At 54.0% G+C, this 17276-nt stretch overlaps 1 protein-coding gene across 6 annotated transcripts; it reads left to right on the forward strand.

Annotated features, from left to right (window-relative positions):
* Positions 1-91: 91 nt before the first annotated feature.
* PLD3 (phospholipase D family member 3) lies at positions 92-17235 on the forward strand. 6 transcript variants are annotated; one of them, XM_024577457.4, is made up of 13 exons: positions 135-242; positions 9105-9137; positions 9991-10124; positions 10217-10291; positions 10380-10522; positions 10948-11131; positions 12472-12592; positions 12677-12804; positions 13893-14093; positions 15290-15429; positions 16002-16167; positions 16581-16680; positions 16763-17235. In XM_024577457.4, the coding sequence occupies exons 3-13, from the start codon at positions 10098-10100 to the stop codon at positions 16948-16950; spliced, it is 1473 nt and encodes a 490-aa protein (XP_024433225.1). In that variant the 5' UTR covers positions 135-242; positions 9105-9137; positions 9991-10097; the 3' UTR covers positions 16951-17235. The 6 variants fall into 6 exon arrangements, with proteins under 6 accessions (XP_024433228.1, XP_024433225.1, XP_045041345.1 ...); XM_045185410.3 differs by having other exon boundaries at positions 140-242; positions 10033-10124; XM_024577460.3 differs by lacking the exon at positions 9105-9137 and having other exon boundaries at positions 92-242; positions 10033-10124.
* Positions 17236-17276: the final 41 nt, after the last annotated feature.

Here is a 17276-nt window from a genome sequence, read left to right on the forward strand (position 1 = left end):
TCCGGGCCGCCACCAACGAGAGTGAGGCGACGGCCGTCCCTACACCGCGCTCGCAGTCACCCAGGCGCTTCCCTCCGCCCGCACTAGCGAGGAGCGCGGCCAATCAGAAAAGCCGGGCCCGGCCCCCCCTTTCCCGCAGTGCAGGCCGAGTGCGCCTGCGCGCGGCGGGGGCGGTCCGGCCCAGCTCCGGCGGGGAAGGTGCGTGCGGGGCTGGGTCCGGGAGTGGGACCCTTGGAGTGCAGGTACTGTGCGATCTGGGGGCGCGGCGCCTGGGCTGCCCTCCCTGTGTTGTCACCTCCGGTCTGTAATGCGTCTCTACCCTTATGTTACTCTCGGTCCCTTTATGTCTCCTTTCCTCCCTTCACATCGCATCCTGCTTAAATCGTCACCATTCCCCTGCAGTCGCTGTCACCCTTCTTCTGTCGCCATCGATCCCCTTAACTCGCTTTTGTCCCCTTTTTAGCCCCCATTACCACCATAGATCGCAATTGCCCCCTTTAAGTCGCCATCGCCTTCTTATGTCACCTGCCCCCATCTTTTGCTGCTATTTCCCCGTTTTGACCTCTCAACCGTCATCGTATACCGTGTCACCTTCACACGCCTCCTGTCACCCTTTCCTTAAATCGCTTTCATGCTCCCCTTATGTTATCCTCACGGCCATGCCACCGTCCCTCCCATGTCACTTTTGCTCCTCTGGCTGTCACTGTCCATGCCTCATGCTTCTAGTTTTCCCTATGAGGAGCCACCCCGCCTTACAGGGTTTTTCCTTCCACGTCTCCGTCATTTGCTCGTGTCACCCCTCACATACTTGCCACCATTCGGGGTGGAGCTCATCACCTGGTGTGTGCCAGAATCCCAGCGCACCACTAAACCTCTGGGCAACCTTGACTACCTGATCACACCTTTGCAATCTAAGCTTCCTCATCTATGAAGTGTGCACAGCACAGGCATGATTGTGAGGATTCTGCCAGTTTATTCCTATGTTATATCCAGTTTGACATGGTGATTTGGGCTAATATTGTTATTAACCACGTCACTCCCATCCTCATCCAATCACCTTCCGCACCTCTTTATCGTCACTCTTCCCCTGCCCCCACCTCCTTCATCATTGCTGTGGCCTCAGTCACTCCATGTTGTCATGTCACTCTCTGCCATGGCAGCCACCCCACATCACGCTCTCCGTATTGTCCTCATTTCTGCCACATCAGCACACCAGAGAGGGCGGCTCACCGGCCATCACAAACCTGGCTTGTATAAATAGTTAATATCTATCTCTTTAACCTTGTTGGACTGAGTGATCCCCACCCCAAAATGAGAGCATTTAGATGGTGCTGTGGTGGGAGCTGAGAAGGGGTTGGCGGCGGGAAGCCTATAGGTAGCTTAGACCCAGACTGCCGTTGACTTCTAGAACTGAGGGTATGGAGAGATGAGGCAGGTCCCACCACACCTCACCTAAACCTCAGCAACCCTGAATCCCCAGGTGGAATGGTGAGTGTCTTCTGTACTGAGCTTCCTGTGCGAGGCAGTGTGGGACAGTGGTTAGCAGTGTGTACCCAGGGGCTGGGACACCCGGTTCCAATCTTGATTCTAACATTTAGTGCTTACACAGTTGCATAACCTTGGGCAGGTGGTTTAATGTGCCTGTGCCTCAGCTGCTGCACTTGCAACATGGGAATGAAAACCCAAGTTATTCACTCAACAGCTATTTAGAAAGCACGTTTTACATTCCCAGCCCTGTGCTGGGCACTGGGGATACTTTGGTGAACAACCAAGATCCCTGGCCTTGTGGAGCTTACATTCTAGCAGGGAAAAGAGACAATTAGCAATAGGTAAGTGGAGTATAGAGTATGTTAGGAGGGGGTGGGGCCTTCATGAAAAGGTTGTAGTTTTAAATAAGGTGGTCAGAAAAGATTTTCTGAAATGACGACATTTGAACAAAGACCCGAATTGGGGGAGAGAGTGATGTGGCAGCCTGGGGGAAGAATATTCTAAGCAGAGAGAACAGCAAATGCAGAGGCCCTGAGGGAGGAACATGGAATATTTAGAAATATTTAGGGGGTAGAAAGGAGGCCAGTGAGGGAGGAGAAGGCTTCTCCTGGGCCATGGAGAAAACTTTAGCTTCACTCTGAGTGAGGCAAGCGGGAGCCACTGGAGGATTTGGAGGTGAAAAGGGACACCATCTGATGTGACATGATGTGACCCGAAGCAGCAGCAGCTCCAGAACTACCAATGATGGATTGGCAAGATCAGCCTGGTTGGAAGGAGAGCCAGAGTCCTCTTCTTAAAGCCGTACTCATATATCCTTTCTATCTGGGGAAAGCTTCGAATGTCCCTCTCAAAGGCTGAGAGGAGAAGGGGTTGTTGGTAGTTTTTGAGAGGCCAAAGCCACCTTTGGGTTCATCTGCTGTTGGGGAGGGAGGAAGGGAGAGCAGCCACAGATGTACAGATAATAAATAACAGGAGAGGCAGCTGTCCACCCCTGGGACCCTGAGGCAGCTTGGGTTCAAATCCTGGCTCCATTGTTTCCTAGCTGTGTCCCTTTGTGCCAATGACTTAACTTCTCTGGGTCTTTAGTTCCCTTATCTAAGTGGGGTAAAAAAAAAAAAAAGGACTGTTCTGATAATTAAATATTATTAATTTTAATAATTAGTGCTTCAGTCAGTGCCTGGTTCAGTAAAAATAAAGAACCCAACCCCCTCGCCCCACATCCTGCACTTTCATGGGCTCAGCTTATTCTGTGCTCACGGGTTGGTTCATCCGTGCAGTGTCCTGGAACAGAACTCAGAGCACTGCGTCCACATTCCCTGCCAACATACCAACGCTATGTGGCCTGGGCTGTGATGGCCCTGAGCCCTGCCCTGCATCTGAAAAACAGAGTTAACAATGCTTTTTTGTCCCAGATGTGTTATTTTTTAATTCAGATATCTACCATTTTCCATGAGCTGGTAGGAATGAGCAAGGTGAAGAGGAGAGAAAGGTGTGTTATGCAGGAGCAGAAGCTGTGGGAGGGTTGGTGGTGAAAGTGTGATTTCAGTTCAAGGAACTAAAAGATAATGAAAAACGGCTGGGACATAAAGGGTAGGGAGAGTAAGTTATTCGAGGAAGGTCACTCAGGGCTCTGGGGTTCACAGTGAGGAGTTGAGACTTTGTCTTGAGGACACTGGGGGGGGGCACAGATGGAGGACAAGTCAAATTCAGATGGAGGGGGGATTGGAAGGGTTGAGTGAAGGCTGGGAGCCAAAGGAGGTGGCCAATCATGGGAGGGAAAAGGGGTGGGTGGGACAGACCCTCAGGAGGCCAAGTGGACGGACTCATGGGGGGCCCAGGGTGAGGCCCAGGTAGGTCTCCCGGGGAGTCAGGTCGGGCTCTCTGAAGGAGCTGGCACACAGGCTGAGACCTGAGGGATAGGTAGGACAGCTGTCTTCGAAATGGGGACTGGAGGGAGGAGTACATTTCAGAGAGATGCTAAGGGGACATAGTGGGTATAAGGGGATTTGGGACATCTTGGGGGAGGTGTCTAAGAGGCCATGGGACATCCAGACCTGGAGTTCAGAGAGGAGATGGGAGTTGGGGACGGCTTTGAGGTCGGAAAGGGGAGCTGCATCTGCAGTGGTGAGGGAGGTCCCCAGGGCCTGTCCATGCAGGCCCCAGTGAGAAGTTAGTGCTTTGTCCCGAAGGCGACGGGGACCACAGAGGGGTTTTGAGAAGGGAAGGGACAGCTTCGATTTTTGCATTCCGAATCAGAAGCATTCACCATGCATAATTGTTTTTATTTTTAACTATTTAACTGTTTTTGCAAACCAAGCATCTTCTCCCCCTAGAAGGAGCACCTTCTAGGGAGGGGTCCTTTGAAATAAAGATTCTACTGCTAAAAACAAACAAAAACGTTCTGCAGGCTGAAACACAGACAATTGGTTGTTCAGTCCGAGGGGTCTGCACAGTCAAGGGGAGATTGTCTCCTTTAAACATGAGAACGTTTCGGTTTCGAACCACGTGGAAGGTGCATGGGTTTGTGAACATTTCCTGTGGCGTGCCTGTCCGGTGCTTCACCTGCGCTCCAGCAGCTGATTGGCCCACGCCTTCCTTTGCACTCTCAGATGGCTTTACTCAACTTTGAATCAAGCTTGTAGTTTACTCTCAGGCTGAGATGCCATTATCTGCTCCTACCCCATCCACTCTGCGCTTAGAACACAAGCTGGTTATCATCATGTATAAAATAAGTGTCATTAGGTCTAGAGAGACAGCTAAGAAAGTCTTTTCTCAAAGGTGGCCATTCTACTCCATTTCTTCTGTCTTTAACAGACACTTCTTGAGTGTACAATGTGCTGGGCACTGGGCGGTAGAGCAATAAACCAGATACAGACTTAGCTTTTCAAGGGACATAAATTATCTGTGGCAAATGAGGGGACATACGAATGTCACCAGCCAGCTTGTATCGGAAGTTTACCGTGCCACCTGCCTGCCGTGGAGGGTTTCATTGACTTCGGAATGCGAGGTTGGTATATGTATCCCATTGTTCTGAGAATGAAAGGGAGGCTCAGAGAAGGGAGCCTCTTTTTCTAATGACACACGGAGCGGAGACCTGAATGCAGAGCTGTGGGACGTGGAGACCCACCCCCACACACCATGCGGAGATCTCCCAGCCATTGTCCCCCAGACAGTGTATAAAACTGTAAGATGATTCCCGTTTTATAGATGAGGCCAGCAGGGCTCAGATGTAAAGCCCCATGCCTGCAGCGACTCACTAAGAAAGTGATGGCACGGGATTTGAACCCTGGACTCTCCAAAGCACTGCTGTGGAGGAGGGATCAAAACTCTGCCTCTGCCCCCACCCCCACCCTACCCAGGAATAGGGTGTTCAGGGAACTCTCCCAACTCATGTCTCAAAAGCCCAGCGGGTTTTGCTTCCTCCTTTTCTGCGGTCTGTGGTGTCACACAAGCAGGGAGAACATAGGTCAAGGGGATAGGGAGACTCCGTGGGCTGGCGGGGAGCACTTGCCGGCAGAGGTGCAAGGAAGAAGAGCACAAGGACCAGACCGGGCCTCGCACTGGAGCCCCGTGGGGGCTTCTAGGAATCTGGGAACATGGGGGATGAGCTGGGGGCAATGCCAGCCCCACTTTGGCAGCCTTGCTGCTCCAGCCCACCGGCCCTGCTCCACCCAGGGATCGGGGGCTGGGGAGTGCTGGATGCTTCTCCAGCTGACTTCACAGCCCTTTTCTGGAGGCTGGGATGTGGGCGAAGGGGCACCCCAGCTAGGAGCCTAAGTCTCATAATTTAATTTCTATTAAAGTCCTATGTGCAATTTAAAAATTAAATAGTGACTGGAAAGCAACCATCTTAGCTGGGCAGGATGAGAATGATGCCTTTTACTCCTTTTTTTTTTTTTTTCTTTTTGGCCGTTAGCGTTGACACAATCATATTTATTGAGAACCTCTCACATGCCTATTCTGTGCACTTGATAATGTGTTAATCCTTTAGGTCCAAGGATCCACCTGGGTAGATTTCAGGCATCTCAAATTTTATATGTTCAAAACACTACATTTATTTATATTTGTACATTTTTATTTATTGATTTTAGAGAGTGGAAGGGAGAGAGAAACACCAGTTGGCTGTTCCACCCATTTATGACTCATGTATGTGCCCTGGCCGGGGATCAAACCCGCAACCTCTGTGTATCCGGATGATGCTCCAACAAACTGAGCTACCTGGCCAGAGCTGTTTATTTATTTATTTTATTTATGACTTTAGAGTGAGAGAGAGAGACAGACATCGATTTGTTGTTCCACTTACTTATACATTCATTGGTTGCTTCTTGTATGTGCCCTGACAGGGAATTGAACCCACAACCTCAGCCTTGGGGGAATCTGCTCTAACCAACTGAACTACCCGGCCAGGGCCATTTATTAATTATCTATGTAGTGATTCATTCTTTCTTTGTTCCTGTTCTTTTTCCCAAACTTGTTCCTCCTGAGTCTTCCCCAGCTCAGCTGTTGGCGCCTCCATCCATTAAGTTTCTCAGGCCCAAACCCATGAAGTTGAGGCCCAAATCCTCAACCACTTCCTTTACCTGGATTCCACATCCGGTCTGATTAGAAATCCCATGGGCTTCACCTTCAAAATGTAGCCAGACTCCATCCAGCCTTCCCCCCTTGGCTGCCCTGACCCTTGATTTTGTCTACCCTGTCTGCACCCTCATTTCCCTGAACGAGCCCTTGTACGCCCCCTTCCCCAAGTCCATTTCTCACACAGCCAGGGGGAGCCTGCAAATACCTGCATTAGTTTCCCATGGCTGCCGTAGCAAGTTACCACAACCTGGGTGGTTTAAAACAACAAGTTCATGCTCTCACGTTTTGGAGGCTAGAAGACCAAAATGAAGGTGTTGGCCCAGCCCAGCTCCCTCCAGAGGCTCTACGGGAGATTCTGTTCCCTGCCTCTCCCAGAATCTGGTGGCTCCAGGCATATGTAGGTTTTCAGCCACATCACTCCAATATCTGCCTCGCTGGCCACGTGGTTTTCTGTCACTCAGACACTTGTCCTTGGATTTAGGGCCCACACAGATAATCCAGGCTGATTTTATTGCATACTCCTTTATTTGATTACATCTGCATTTTTCAATTACAGTTTACACTCTGCCATGGCTGGGAAGGCTCAGTGGATTGAGCGCCAGCCTGCAAGCCAAAAGGTCGCCAGTTCGATTCCTGGTCAGGGCACATGCCTGGGTTGTGGGCCAGGTCCCCAGTTGGGGGCGTGCAAGAGGCAACCGATCCTCGTATCTCTCGCACATTGATGTTTCTCTCTCTCTCTCCCTCTCTTCCCCTCTCTCTAAAAGTAAATAAAAAATCTTCAAGTACAGTTTACACTCAACATTATTTTTTATTAGTTTCAGGGGTACAGCATAGTGGTAGACAGTCATATACCTCACAATGTGGTCCCCCTGGTAGTTCCAGCATCCAGTGGGTACCACACATAGTTATCGCAGTATTATTGACGACATCCCCTATTCTGTACTCCACATTCCCATGACTGGTTTATAACCACCAATTTGTCACCCGTCTGGCAACCATCGGTCTGTTCTCTGTAAGGACCCTTTTTCTAAATGTCACATTCACAAGTCCCAGGGGTAGTGCCCACACCAGACATATCTTTTTTGAGGCTACAATTCAACCCACTACAACCCAGACCACATCCCTCCTCCATCTGGAACCTCCCCGAGGTCCTGTCCTCACCACAGTCCATGCTCTGCTCCTGTCACCTTCCAGACTCCTCGCTTCTCCCTCTCCTGCATGTCCAATCTGCTAGAGACACTGGCCTCCTTGCTCTCCTGTTTCCACACCAGGCACACTTCTGCCTCAGGGCCTTTGCACCGGCCTTCCCTCTGCTTGGAACGTTCTTCCATAAGGAAGTCCATTAGCTTCCTCCCTCCCCTTGGAGTTTTTTGTAATCAGGTATCTCTTCTCAGAGAGGCCTTCCCTGACTTTAATTAAAATTACAAACAACCCCAACCCCACCCTCACCCTGTCCCTCGTCCCTGATTTTCTACAGTGCTTATGCCTTCTAACATATAATTTACTTACTGTTTTTTTGTCTGTCTTCATGTCTGTTTTGTTCACAATGATATCCCCAGTGCCTCAAAAATGTGTAAAATTCATGAGCAGCCTTGTGAAAAACAAGTGCTGTTGTTACCAGGCCCATTTTGCAGGTGGAGAAACTAAGGTCTGGATGCATTGTCATTTTTCAAGGTTAACTGGTCACATAAGTGGGGAGGCTCATGTCCAATTTGGGCATCTAGCTCTGGAACCCACCTGCCCAGTACTAGTGTTCCTTTTAGACGCCTTAGGTGTATTGCTTTGATGTTACAGCAGATGTAACAGCAGATACAGAAGATACAGCAGATGTTAAAATTAAACCCCTCATTACAGGCCTTGTAATCACTACACAGTTTGAAAGCCACACGGATTTTTAAACAATGTTATTTATTTATTTTTAGAGGTGGGAGAGGGAGGGAGAAAGGGAGACAGAAAGAGAGGGAGAGAAACATCTGATATAGGGAAACATCAATCAGCTGTCTCTCACACTGGCCCCCACCAGAGATTCAACCACAACCCACGCAGGGGCCCAGACTGAGACTAGAACCCGCAACCCTTTGGTTCACAGGCCGGCACTCAGTCCACTGAGCCACACCAGCCAAGGCCTACTTCTGGTTTACCAGCGGTCATCTTCGGTTCCCCGGCCTCAGGGTGCTTAGTTCCTCACCTCTCCAAGTCTCACTGCTCCCTCACTTTTGCTCGAGTTCATCTCAGCTTCCCCAGTTTCACATGTGCTATTCCAGCCCCTTATTCTTAAGACAACGTTTCTCACCAAGGTCTTCACAAATACACGGCAAAAGTTGTGTCCTGCCCACATCCCCCTCCCGCACCCTGAAACCCTGCTACCAACCACCTCTAAGACTGTTATCTCCTTGTTATCTTCTGCGTCTGGTGGCCTAGGGTGTTGCAAATAGCCTTGGTCAGCTGCCATTTCTTGCTGGAAGCATTTTCTCCATCTTCCCTGCGACGCGGAGGGGTATAACGGAGTTCTGCCCGCCGCAGTCTGGGACCCCGAAAATAGTCCGGACCCACCCCCAAGTCCCACTGTCCAGGCAACCACTTACAACACTGTTGCTCCTGTCGGTGGTAATGCGTCTCTGCATCTCTGTTAACTCACTGCCTGGCTCGGAGGAGGAGGTTCCTGCCCCTCTTTCATTGAGGGACCTGGGCGGGGAAGGGTTCTCCAATTTATATTTGCAGTTGTGGCCTTAAAGCCTGCTTGGGAGACAGGAGACGGAAGGTGGGAAACCCAGCCTAACCCTCCAGCCAGAGCCTGGATTTCGGAAACAAATTTTTAAAAATCCCTATCAGTTGGCTTAAATCAATCAATCAAATACGGACTGCAGCAGAAAACCCTCCTTCCCCCACCCAGTTCTTCCCCTCCCAGAGCGTGGGTTGTGTCTTCTGCTGATTTTAATCGCTACATCATGAAATCAGCTTACCTAACCTTGATGTCTCCATTTTATTGTATAAGTTGTTAAATCATTAATTTAATTTATGTATTTATTTTTGACTAGGCAATGCATGCCCGAGGTACAAAAATTCACAAGGTTTGTAGACAAGAAAAGATGTGGGGTTCCATTTTTTTCTTTACCTGTGCCTTCCCCACCCGGCACGGCACGGTGGCTCTGGGGTAAGGTGTGGCAAAGCCCGTCCCGGAGCCGTGTACTCTCCCTCCCCGGCCAGGTTGGCGGGACCGTACCTGGGAGGCCGGACCCTACTCCCTGCGGAGGGGCGGGGCAAGGGCCGCGCAGACTCCCTGCTGCAGTAGCAATAGGCGGAGCCTCTTCGGGGTTCCCGCCCCCTTCCACTCGCCCCTGCTCAGCCTGTTGAGGCAGAAGTGGGGCCCCCGCGGAGGTAGCAGCTGCCGCTTGCCGCCCAAGGCCGAGTCTCCGTCGCGGTAGGGTCGGGAGGTTGGCGGGTGGGGAATGGGCTGGATAGATGGTGGGGAGGCCTGGAGAGTCCTGGGCTCCCCACCTGATCTGTCTGGTGGTATCTGAGGGTGAGGAAGGACAGGGGAGCCACCTGGAAAATGCCCCAGGTCTGGGTCATCCCAGGGCTGGGAAAAGCCAGGCACAAAGCTTTGGGACTCTGCTGATCCCATCTGGAGCTGTCCCTTTGGGAATGTCTCTGTTGGAACGCAGAGAAGGGAAGGTGCTAATAGGGAGCAGAGTGGGCGCTAAGGGGAGCCCTGAAAGGGTGGCAGGGTGGCTACCGCAGATTGTTGGGAAGAAAGCAGAGGCATTAGAGCCTGAGGGATTTCGAAATCCCTGCTGACCAGCCGTCCGCTTCCTCCTTCTGGGGTGGCGGGCGCTGTGCCAGTGGCCCCGTGATCATGGATAAGAGACCCAGTGGATCTCGTGAGCCCTGAGACTGATGTGCCTTCTGTGATGTCCCCAAAAGGTCCGGAGCACCCCCACACAGTGCCAGCTTTTGTTCCCACAGTTTGGAGACCCTGACACACCCACTTACCCACCTGCGCTCTGTGTGCCTCCTGGCTGCCTGGCAAGATGAAGCCTAAGCTGATGTATCAGGAGGTAGGTGGATGAGGGCCCCAGTGGGGAGGGACTGGGTACAGTGGAGAGTCGGGGCTCCCCTGGCACCCTCAACCATCCCCGTTTTTCCCCAGCTGAAGGTGCCTACTGAGGAGCCCTCCAGCGAGCTGCCTATGAATGAGATCGAGGCATGGAAAGCTGCTGAGAAAGTAGGAGCCCACCATCTACCTCAATCTGTCTCGGGCATGGGCTGGGCTGCCCAACCTGGGCTGGCTGACTGCGTCTTCCTCCCCACAGAAAGCCCGCTGGGTCCTGCTGGTCCTTATTCTGGCCGTTGTGGGTTTTGGTGCCCTGATGACTCAGCTGTTCTTGTGGGAATACAGCGACTTGCATCTCTTTGGTCCCAACCAGCGCCCAGCCCCCTGCTATGACCCATGCGAGTAAGTGAAGAGCCTCAGATTGGCAGGGGAGAGGCCCTAACAGGCCAGGGACACTCGGACACAACAGGCAGGGCCTGCACTCAGTATCACCCAGGGCTCATGACAGGTTCTTCTCTCCGTGCCCCCACCCCCAACACTGTTCCCATGGCAGCCACAGCATCATCTTCTATCCAGGTCCGAGAAGAGCCAGGCACACACAGACAACACGTGGTATCTTCCATCCACATCTGTGGACAAGCACACACACAGACATCCACACCTTTCTTTCATACCTCTAGACAGACAAGTGCATGAACTCAGAGAACACGAATACAGACACACACAGTACACAGCCTTTCATCCTCTGCGGTCAGACAGGTGAGTGCTCACATCCCAGCCAGTGGTCTCTGGCCCCCAATGGCTGATATCATCCCCCCTTACTGCAGAGCTGTGCTGGTGGAGAGCATCCCTGAGGGCCTGGACTACCCCAATGCCTCCACCAGCAACCCCTCCACCAGCCAGGCTTGGCTGGGCCTGCTCGCTGGGGCCCACAGCAGCCTGGACATCGCCTCCTTCTACTGGACCCTCGCCAACAATGACACCCACACTCAGGAGTCCTCTGCCCAGCAGGTACCTGGCAACCTGGACCCCGAAAGGCAGGGGGGCAGTGGGAGGCATGGGGATGGGGGTGAAAGGGGTTTCTCTTCAGTCCAGGAGACAGGTAGGCATGTGTCACACTGCAGGTTAGACACAGGGGTTTGGAAGCAGCTGTTCACACGGCCCTCTGGAGTGGGGACGTTTGTCCCGGTCCACTGTCAGCCTCTAAATGTCAAGTGTGGGTTTAGTTACGAGGGATCAGGCTGGCAGATGCCACTCACCCACCAGCTGCCCTGGACCTGTCACACCAAGAAATGGAAAGAGTGCAGTGAGAGACAGCCCAGCCTCTAGCCAGGCTGTCGCTTCCCAGCTGTGTGACCTTGGACAGGTCACTTCACCTCTCTGGCTTCAGTCTCCTCATCTGTGGAATGGGGCCAGTGTGTAGCACCCACCCCTGGGAGAATGAAACGGGCTAATCCATGCATGTTACAGCGTGATGCCTGCCACAGCAAGACCTTTGTGAGCAGTTGTTGTGATCATGTTCTTGTTGTGGCCTGCAGACAAACTCACAAACCGTAGAGCTTCAGAGTTTGGAAAGGAGCCGTCTAGGTGGATGACCCCTTCATTGAAAAACACAGAAGTTTTCCCTTCTTTTTTCCTCTCTCTGCCGCCTCTTTCTGTGAGAAGTGGGCTTAAAATTTACTAACACTGTGGGGTTCCTTAAGCACTGCCTGGAAAAAATGACAAAATGTAGAATGAGAGGAGCTTGCACTCCCTGCCGGCTCCCGCTGGAGTGGTTCAAAGCACAAAGCACAGGCGTGGGAGGCAGACGGTCTGGGTGCAGACCCTGCCTCCCCACTGAACCCTCCAGTGCTCGGTTTCCCTGTCTGCACCGCTGGGATTTTACTCTGACCTGTCTCATTGAGGAGAGTGGTGAGGATGCAGTGAGTTCAGATGTGAAGGGGCTTAGAACAGGCCCGTCTCACAGTAGGAGCCAGGGAATCGTGGCTGTTACTGTTATTGGCATCATCGAGCCTCACCTGTACCTTCCTGGACCCTAAGCCCAAGCCAGCTGTATCCCCAATATCCTGTAAGGTGCCCGGAGGCCCCTGGAGGCATTGACACCTCCAAGGTAGGATCTTGGGACGGTCCCTGGAAGGGCAGGACTGGCAGGGAGGCCCTGGTGATGCTCAGAGTGGCCAGATATTAAAACAGATAAAGGTGAAACCACCCCTAGGCGTGCTGGCTAAGGTAACACGTGCTCACTCGTGATCTCATCTGGAAGCTGAATATCAAAACAACCCCATGGGGGTGCTGCATGGTGTTGGAGAGATGGTTAGCCCAGCCCCTCAGAGGCTCTCCTCTCTCCCCAGGGCGAGGAGGTCTTTCGGCAGCTCCAGAGCCTGGCACCTCGAGGTGTGAAGGTCCGCATTGCTGTGAGCAAGCCCAGTGGGTCCCAGTCCCAGGCGGACCTGCAGGCCCTGCTGCAGAGCGGTGAGCCAGGGGCAGCTAGGGGCGGGCTGGGCCTGGGGCTATCCAAGCCAACCCCTGACCACCAACCTGACCTGTCGGTTGCAGGTGCCCAGGTCCGCATGGTGGACATGCAGAAGCTGACCCATGGCGTCCTGCACACCAAATTCTGGGTGGTGGACCAGACTCACTTCTACATCGGCAGTGCCAACATGGACTGGCGCTCCCTGACCCAGGTCTGCCTGCACCCTGACCACCCACCTTTCCAGGCCACTCCCTGCTCCACAGGTGCCCAGCCTCCAACTGTACCCCCTTCAATCCCAGAGTTCTCTCTATCCAGTTCGCAATGGCTTCCTTCCCACTTCCTGCCAGGAGCGTCCCCAAATCTAGCCCTCTACTGCCCTCCACCTGCCCATGGAAGTCTGGGGCTCCCTCTTGTCCCCAGTGACAGCTGCCAGCCCCTCTACAGGGCATTCAAGGCCTTGTTCATCCATTTGTCCCTCACTCTTCATTCTCTGAACGCCTCCTCAAAGCCCAGCCCAGCCCTGTGCTGGGTGATGCTGGGAATACGATGGTGACAGAGGGACATCTTGGAACTCCCAGTGCAGTGCAGAGACAGCCCAGTCACCAGGCAGGGTCAGCCCAGATGAGTCCAGGCTGGGGTGGGAGAAGCACGAGCAGAGGGGTCCAGGCAGGATGGGGGCCCCAACAGGGGTATCAGGGAAGGGCTCCCAAAGGAGGCAATAACTAATCTGATAACTGAAGGATTTGCGGGGATTAGCACAAGACAGGAAAGAGGGTACAGCTCAGGCAGCGATTGCTCAGCCCCTAATCTCACCAGCTCCTCAGGGAGATGCTGAACATACAGCTGTGACTGAGACATCCCCGGTGCCGGTGCTTCCAGTCCCATGGGGAGACAGGTGTGTCACCAGAGAGAGGGATGAGGGAAGCCCAAGGAACCATGAGAGCCCAGAGGAATGCTTAAAGCACTCTGGGCAGCCAAGGGAGGCTTCCTGGAGGAGGAAACTATCCACCGAAACCTAAGAATGAGTAAGAACTCCCTCATTGTAGGGTGGAAGCAATAGCATATGCAAAGGTTCGGGAAAACTGGAGCTTTGAAATGACACTGATTTTCTCAAAAACTTGGGGGTTTGGGGGGCTGGAGCTGAGGGGCAAAACGAAGGGGGAGCAGGGGCAGAGAGGGGGGAGATTGAGGGGCAAGGGAAAGAACAAGGCCAAGGGGGCAGGGAGAAGGGGCTGCAGGTGTCCATGTCACCTGTGGGCACCAGGCCGCTACCCCAGACTCAGTACTCCCCTCCCACAGGTCAAGGAGCTGGGCGTGGTCATGTACAACTGCAGCTGTCTAGCTCGGGACCTGACCAAGATCTTCGAGGCCTACTGGTACCTGGGCCAGGCGGGCAGCTCCATCCCATCAACCTGGCCCCGGTCCTATGACACCCGCTACAATCAAGAGACACCAATGGAGATCTGCCTCAATGGGACCCCTGCTCTGGCCTACCTGGCGGTGAGTCTGAAGGAAGTGGAGCCTGTCATACCCTGGCCACACCCCCTCACTCATGGCCTCCATCCAGCCCTACCCCAGGACTGGTGGGGAGGGGGCTCTTGACCGCTAGCCCTCACTTCTGCTCTCTCTGCTTAGTCAGGGGCCTGGGCTATGTCCCAACCTCCATAGGCCTTGGTTTCATCTAGAAAATGGTTATCATAATGTCTGCAATCTCTTAGGGTTTGCATGGCCCCAGCCATACCTCCACATTAGCCCTAATTCTGGTAGAAAATTCAGTTTCTCAGCCATACCAGCTCCATTTCAAGTGCTCAGCAGTCACCTTGAGCACACGGCTGCCGTATCGGACAGTGCAGATGTGGAGGGTTCCCCTCATCTCAGGAAGTTCTGTGGGACAGTCGCCTGTGGTAGATGCTGAGCACCCTAGACAAGGCACTGCTGTCTGTAGCTTTTGATACTTTCACTAGTTGGGGTCGCCAACCTCATCCCTTTCAGTCCCCCTAAGCAAGTTGCCTGGCAAGCCCGGAATTTGTAGAGGGGCACATGAAGGTGCACAGATGCGGGGGTCCTGTGCTCTAGGAGCCTCCCACAGGGGACTGGGGCTCCCCCATTGCCACTGCCCCTCTCAGAGCTTGCGTTTGCTCCCCCATCATGCGGGTAGAGAGAACTGGGGAAAGGGCCTGCGTGCACGGGCGTACACGGGGTGCCGACAGGGCGGCCTGTGAGTGAGTCAGGGACAAAAGCGATGAGAGCAGAGGCCCTCAGACCTGCGTGTGTGTCAGAACCACTGGGAGGGCTGTGAAACCCAGGTTCCTGGCCCCCGCTCAGCACCCTCAGCACACACTGGATGCCCTGTGTAGCGAGACCTAAGAGTTCGTAATTCTAACAAATTCGCAGGTGACGCTGTTAGCTCTGGATCAGGGACCTTGTCAGGAACCACTGGGTTAGAGCATAAATCCTGGAACCAGACAACCTAGGTTCAAATCTTGGCTCCGTTTATCAGCTGTGTGACTCAGGCAAGTCACTTCGCTCTCTGAGCCTCAGTTTCCTCACCTGTGAAATGGACGTGGTGATCATCCCTCTCCTTCATGGACTCAGTGAGACTGGCAGGACCTGGCTAGTGGCAAGCTGTCTGTACACAGGGTCCATTGTGATGGCACCCCTGCAGGCACACGTCTTGACTGTCCCCTTGTCCCCAGAGTGCGCCCCCACCACTGTGTCCGAGTGGCCGCACCCCAGACTTGAAGGCTCTGCTCAACGTAGTGGACACGGCCCGGAGTTTCATCTACATCGCGGTCATGAACTACCTGCCCACGATGGAGTTCTCCCACCCGCGCAGGTACTGCTGGGTGTGTGGGCGTGGCTCTGCGCAGGGAGCCCCCGAGAGTGGAAGAGGAGCAGGAGAGGGAGCGAGGGAGCCCAGAAAGCAGGCAGTGGAGCCAATGGAAGGGGACAGATGGAGGGGAAGGAATGGGGAGAGGCAAAGACAGAGATAACAGGGAGACGGGGTCTGGGCGCTGTAGCCAGGAGCAAGGGGAACAGAGAAACGGAAGAAAATTTGGGGGTTAGGGGCTGAGATGGGGACTGGAGGAATAAGAGGTGTTGTGGGATTTCTGGAGGTAGGAAGAGGGAGTATGGGCTGGAGATGGGCTGAGGGCTTGAGGAACGGTTTGGAGCAGCAGGGCTGGGGGCTCAGAGAAAGTGGTCTGGGGGAAGCAGACCAGATGATGGAAAGGTTTGGTGGTCAGGTGTGGGAGCCAGAATAGGGGATGTGGGATTTAAGGAGGCAGGAACAGGACTGGGAGCCAGAGATGGGGTGGTCTTAGGGTTTGGGGGCTCTCAGAAGCTGGTGCAAGCTGAGGGTGAGGCTTGTGGATGAGCCGCCCTTCGTACCCTGTACCTCCTCCCAAGGTTCTGGCCTGCCATCGACGACGGGCTGCGGCGGGCTGCCTACGAGCGGGGCGTTAAGGTGCGCCTGCTGGTGAGCTGCTGGGGACACTCGGAGCCATCCATGCGGGCCTTCTTGCTCTCCCTGGCCGCCCTGCATGACAACCACTCCCACTCCGACATCCAGGTGGTAAGCACCTGTCACAGACGCACTCCTTAGCCCCTCCCTGTGCTGGGCAGTCCTGGGCACACAGTGCTTGTGGAGCTCACCTGTCATCTGACAGGGACAACCTAGAATGAGTTGTGCAGTGATGGGGAAACCATCGGCCAGGCCCAGTTTGGGGGGGGCGGTGTCCCGAGGAAGCACCTACCCTAGCCTGAGGGATCATGGAAGTCTGTCTGGCAGAGGGGACAGCTGAGGTGAATGGGTGGCAAATGAAGCAACTAGGTCCTTCCACCCACCCCTCTGGCCCTGTTCTGGCCCCAAAGTTTCCATGGATCCCCCAACCCCACAGACCTGGCACCACTCCCCACCCCAGACCCTAGGGCTTCTCTAATCCCTACTTCATCTCCCACTACTTCCCATTCTCCCCTCCTCCCCAGAAACTCTTTGTGGTCCCTGCGGATGAGGCCCAGGCCCGGATCCCATATGCCCGCGTCAACCACAACAAGTACATGGTGACTGAACGTGCCACCTACATCGGTGAGTGTCTGAGCACCGCCAAGGGGCTGGGAGGGACATTCAGGCGCTGCCATGGGCCCTGACTCTGCCCCCTGTCCTGTAGGAACCTCCAACTGGTCCGGCAGCTACTTCACAGAGACGACAGGCACCTCGCTGCTGGTGACACAGAATGGGCGGGGTGGCCTGCGGAGCCAGCTGGAAGCTGTTTTCCTGAGAGACTGGGACTCCCCTTACAGCCATGACCTGGACACCGCAGCTGACAGCGTGGGCAATGCCTGTCGCCTGCTCTGAGGCCCTTAAGGCCCCCACAGACTCAGAAATCCTGGGTCATGGTCCCTGTCCCTATTACCCCGCTTCTCTCTGTCCCATTGTGGCTCCTCAGACCCCCTTGCTCTCCCACCTCTACCTCCACCCCTGCCAGCCTGATGCTGTGGCCCCCAGGTCCCAGCCGAGCTCGGGAGGAATCAGCCCCAGAAGAAGTGGGGGTGCATGCTGGGCCTGGCCCCCTGGCCCATCCCCTTCCCAGGGCAAAGAGGGTCCAAGGTTATAATAAGGAGTAAATAACTTGTCCGTACAGCCTCTGCCTGACTGAGTGGTGTGAGGTGGGGTGTCGGGGT

Source organism: Desmodus rotundus, chromosome 12, assembly GCF_022682495.2.
Source record: "Desmodus rotundus isolate HL8 chromosome 12, HLdesRot8A.1, whole genome shotgun sequence".
NCBI classification, from domain to species: Eukaryota; Metazoa; Chordata; class Mammalia; order Chiroptera; family Phyllostomidae; genus Desmodus; species Desmodus rotundus.

Bases quoted from the DNA above. Each gene is read 5' to 3' on its own strand.
- PLD3 (XM_024577460.3), top strand. From the start codon at position 10,098: ATGAAGCCTAAGCTGATGTATCAGGAG. The intron at 11,132-12,471 runs GTACCTGGCAAC...CTCTCTCCCCAG, and splicing joins AGGAGTCCTCTGCCCAGCAG to GGCGAGGAGGTCTTTCGGCA. The intron at 12,805-13,892 runs GTCTGCCTGCAC...CCCCTCCCACAG, and splicing joins ACTGGCGCTCCCTGACCCAG to GTCAAGGAGCTGGGCGTGGT.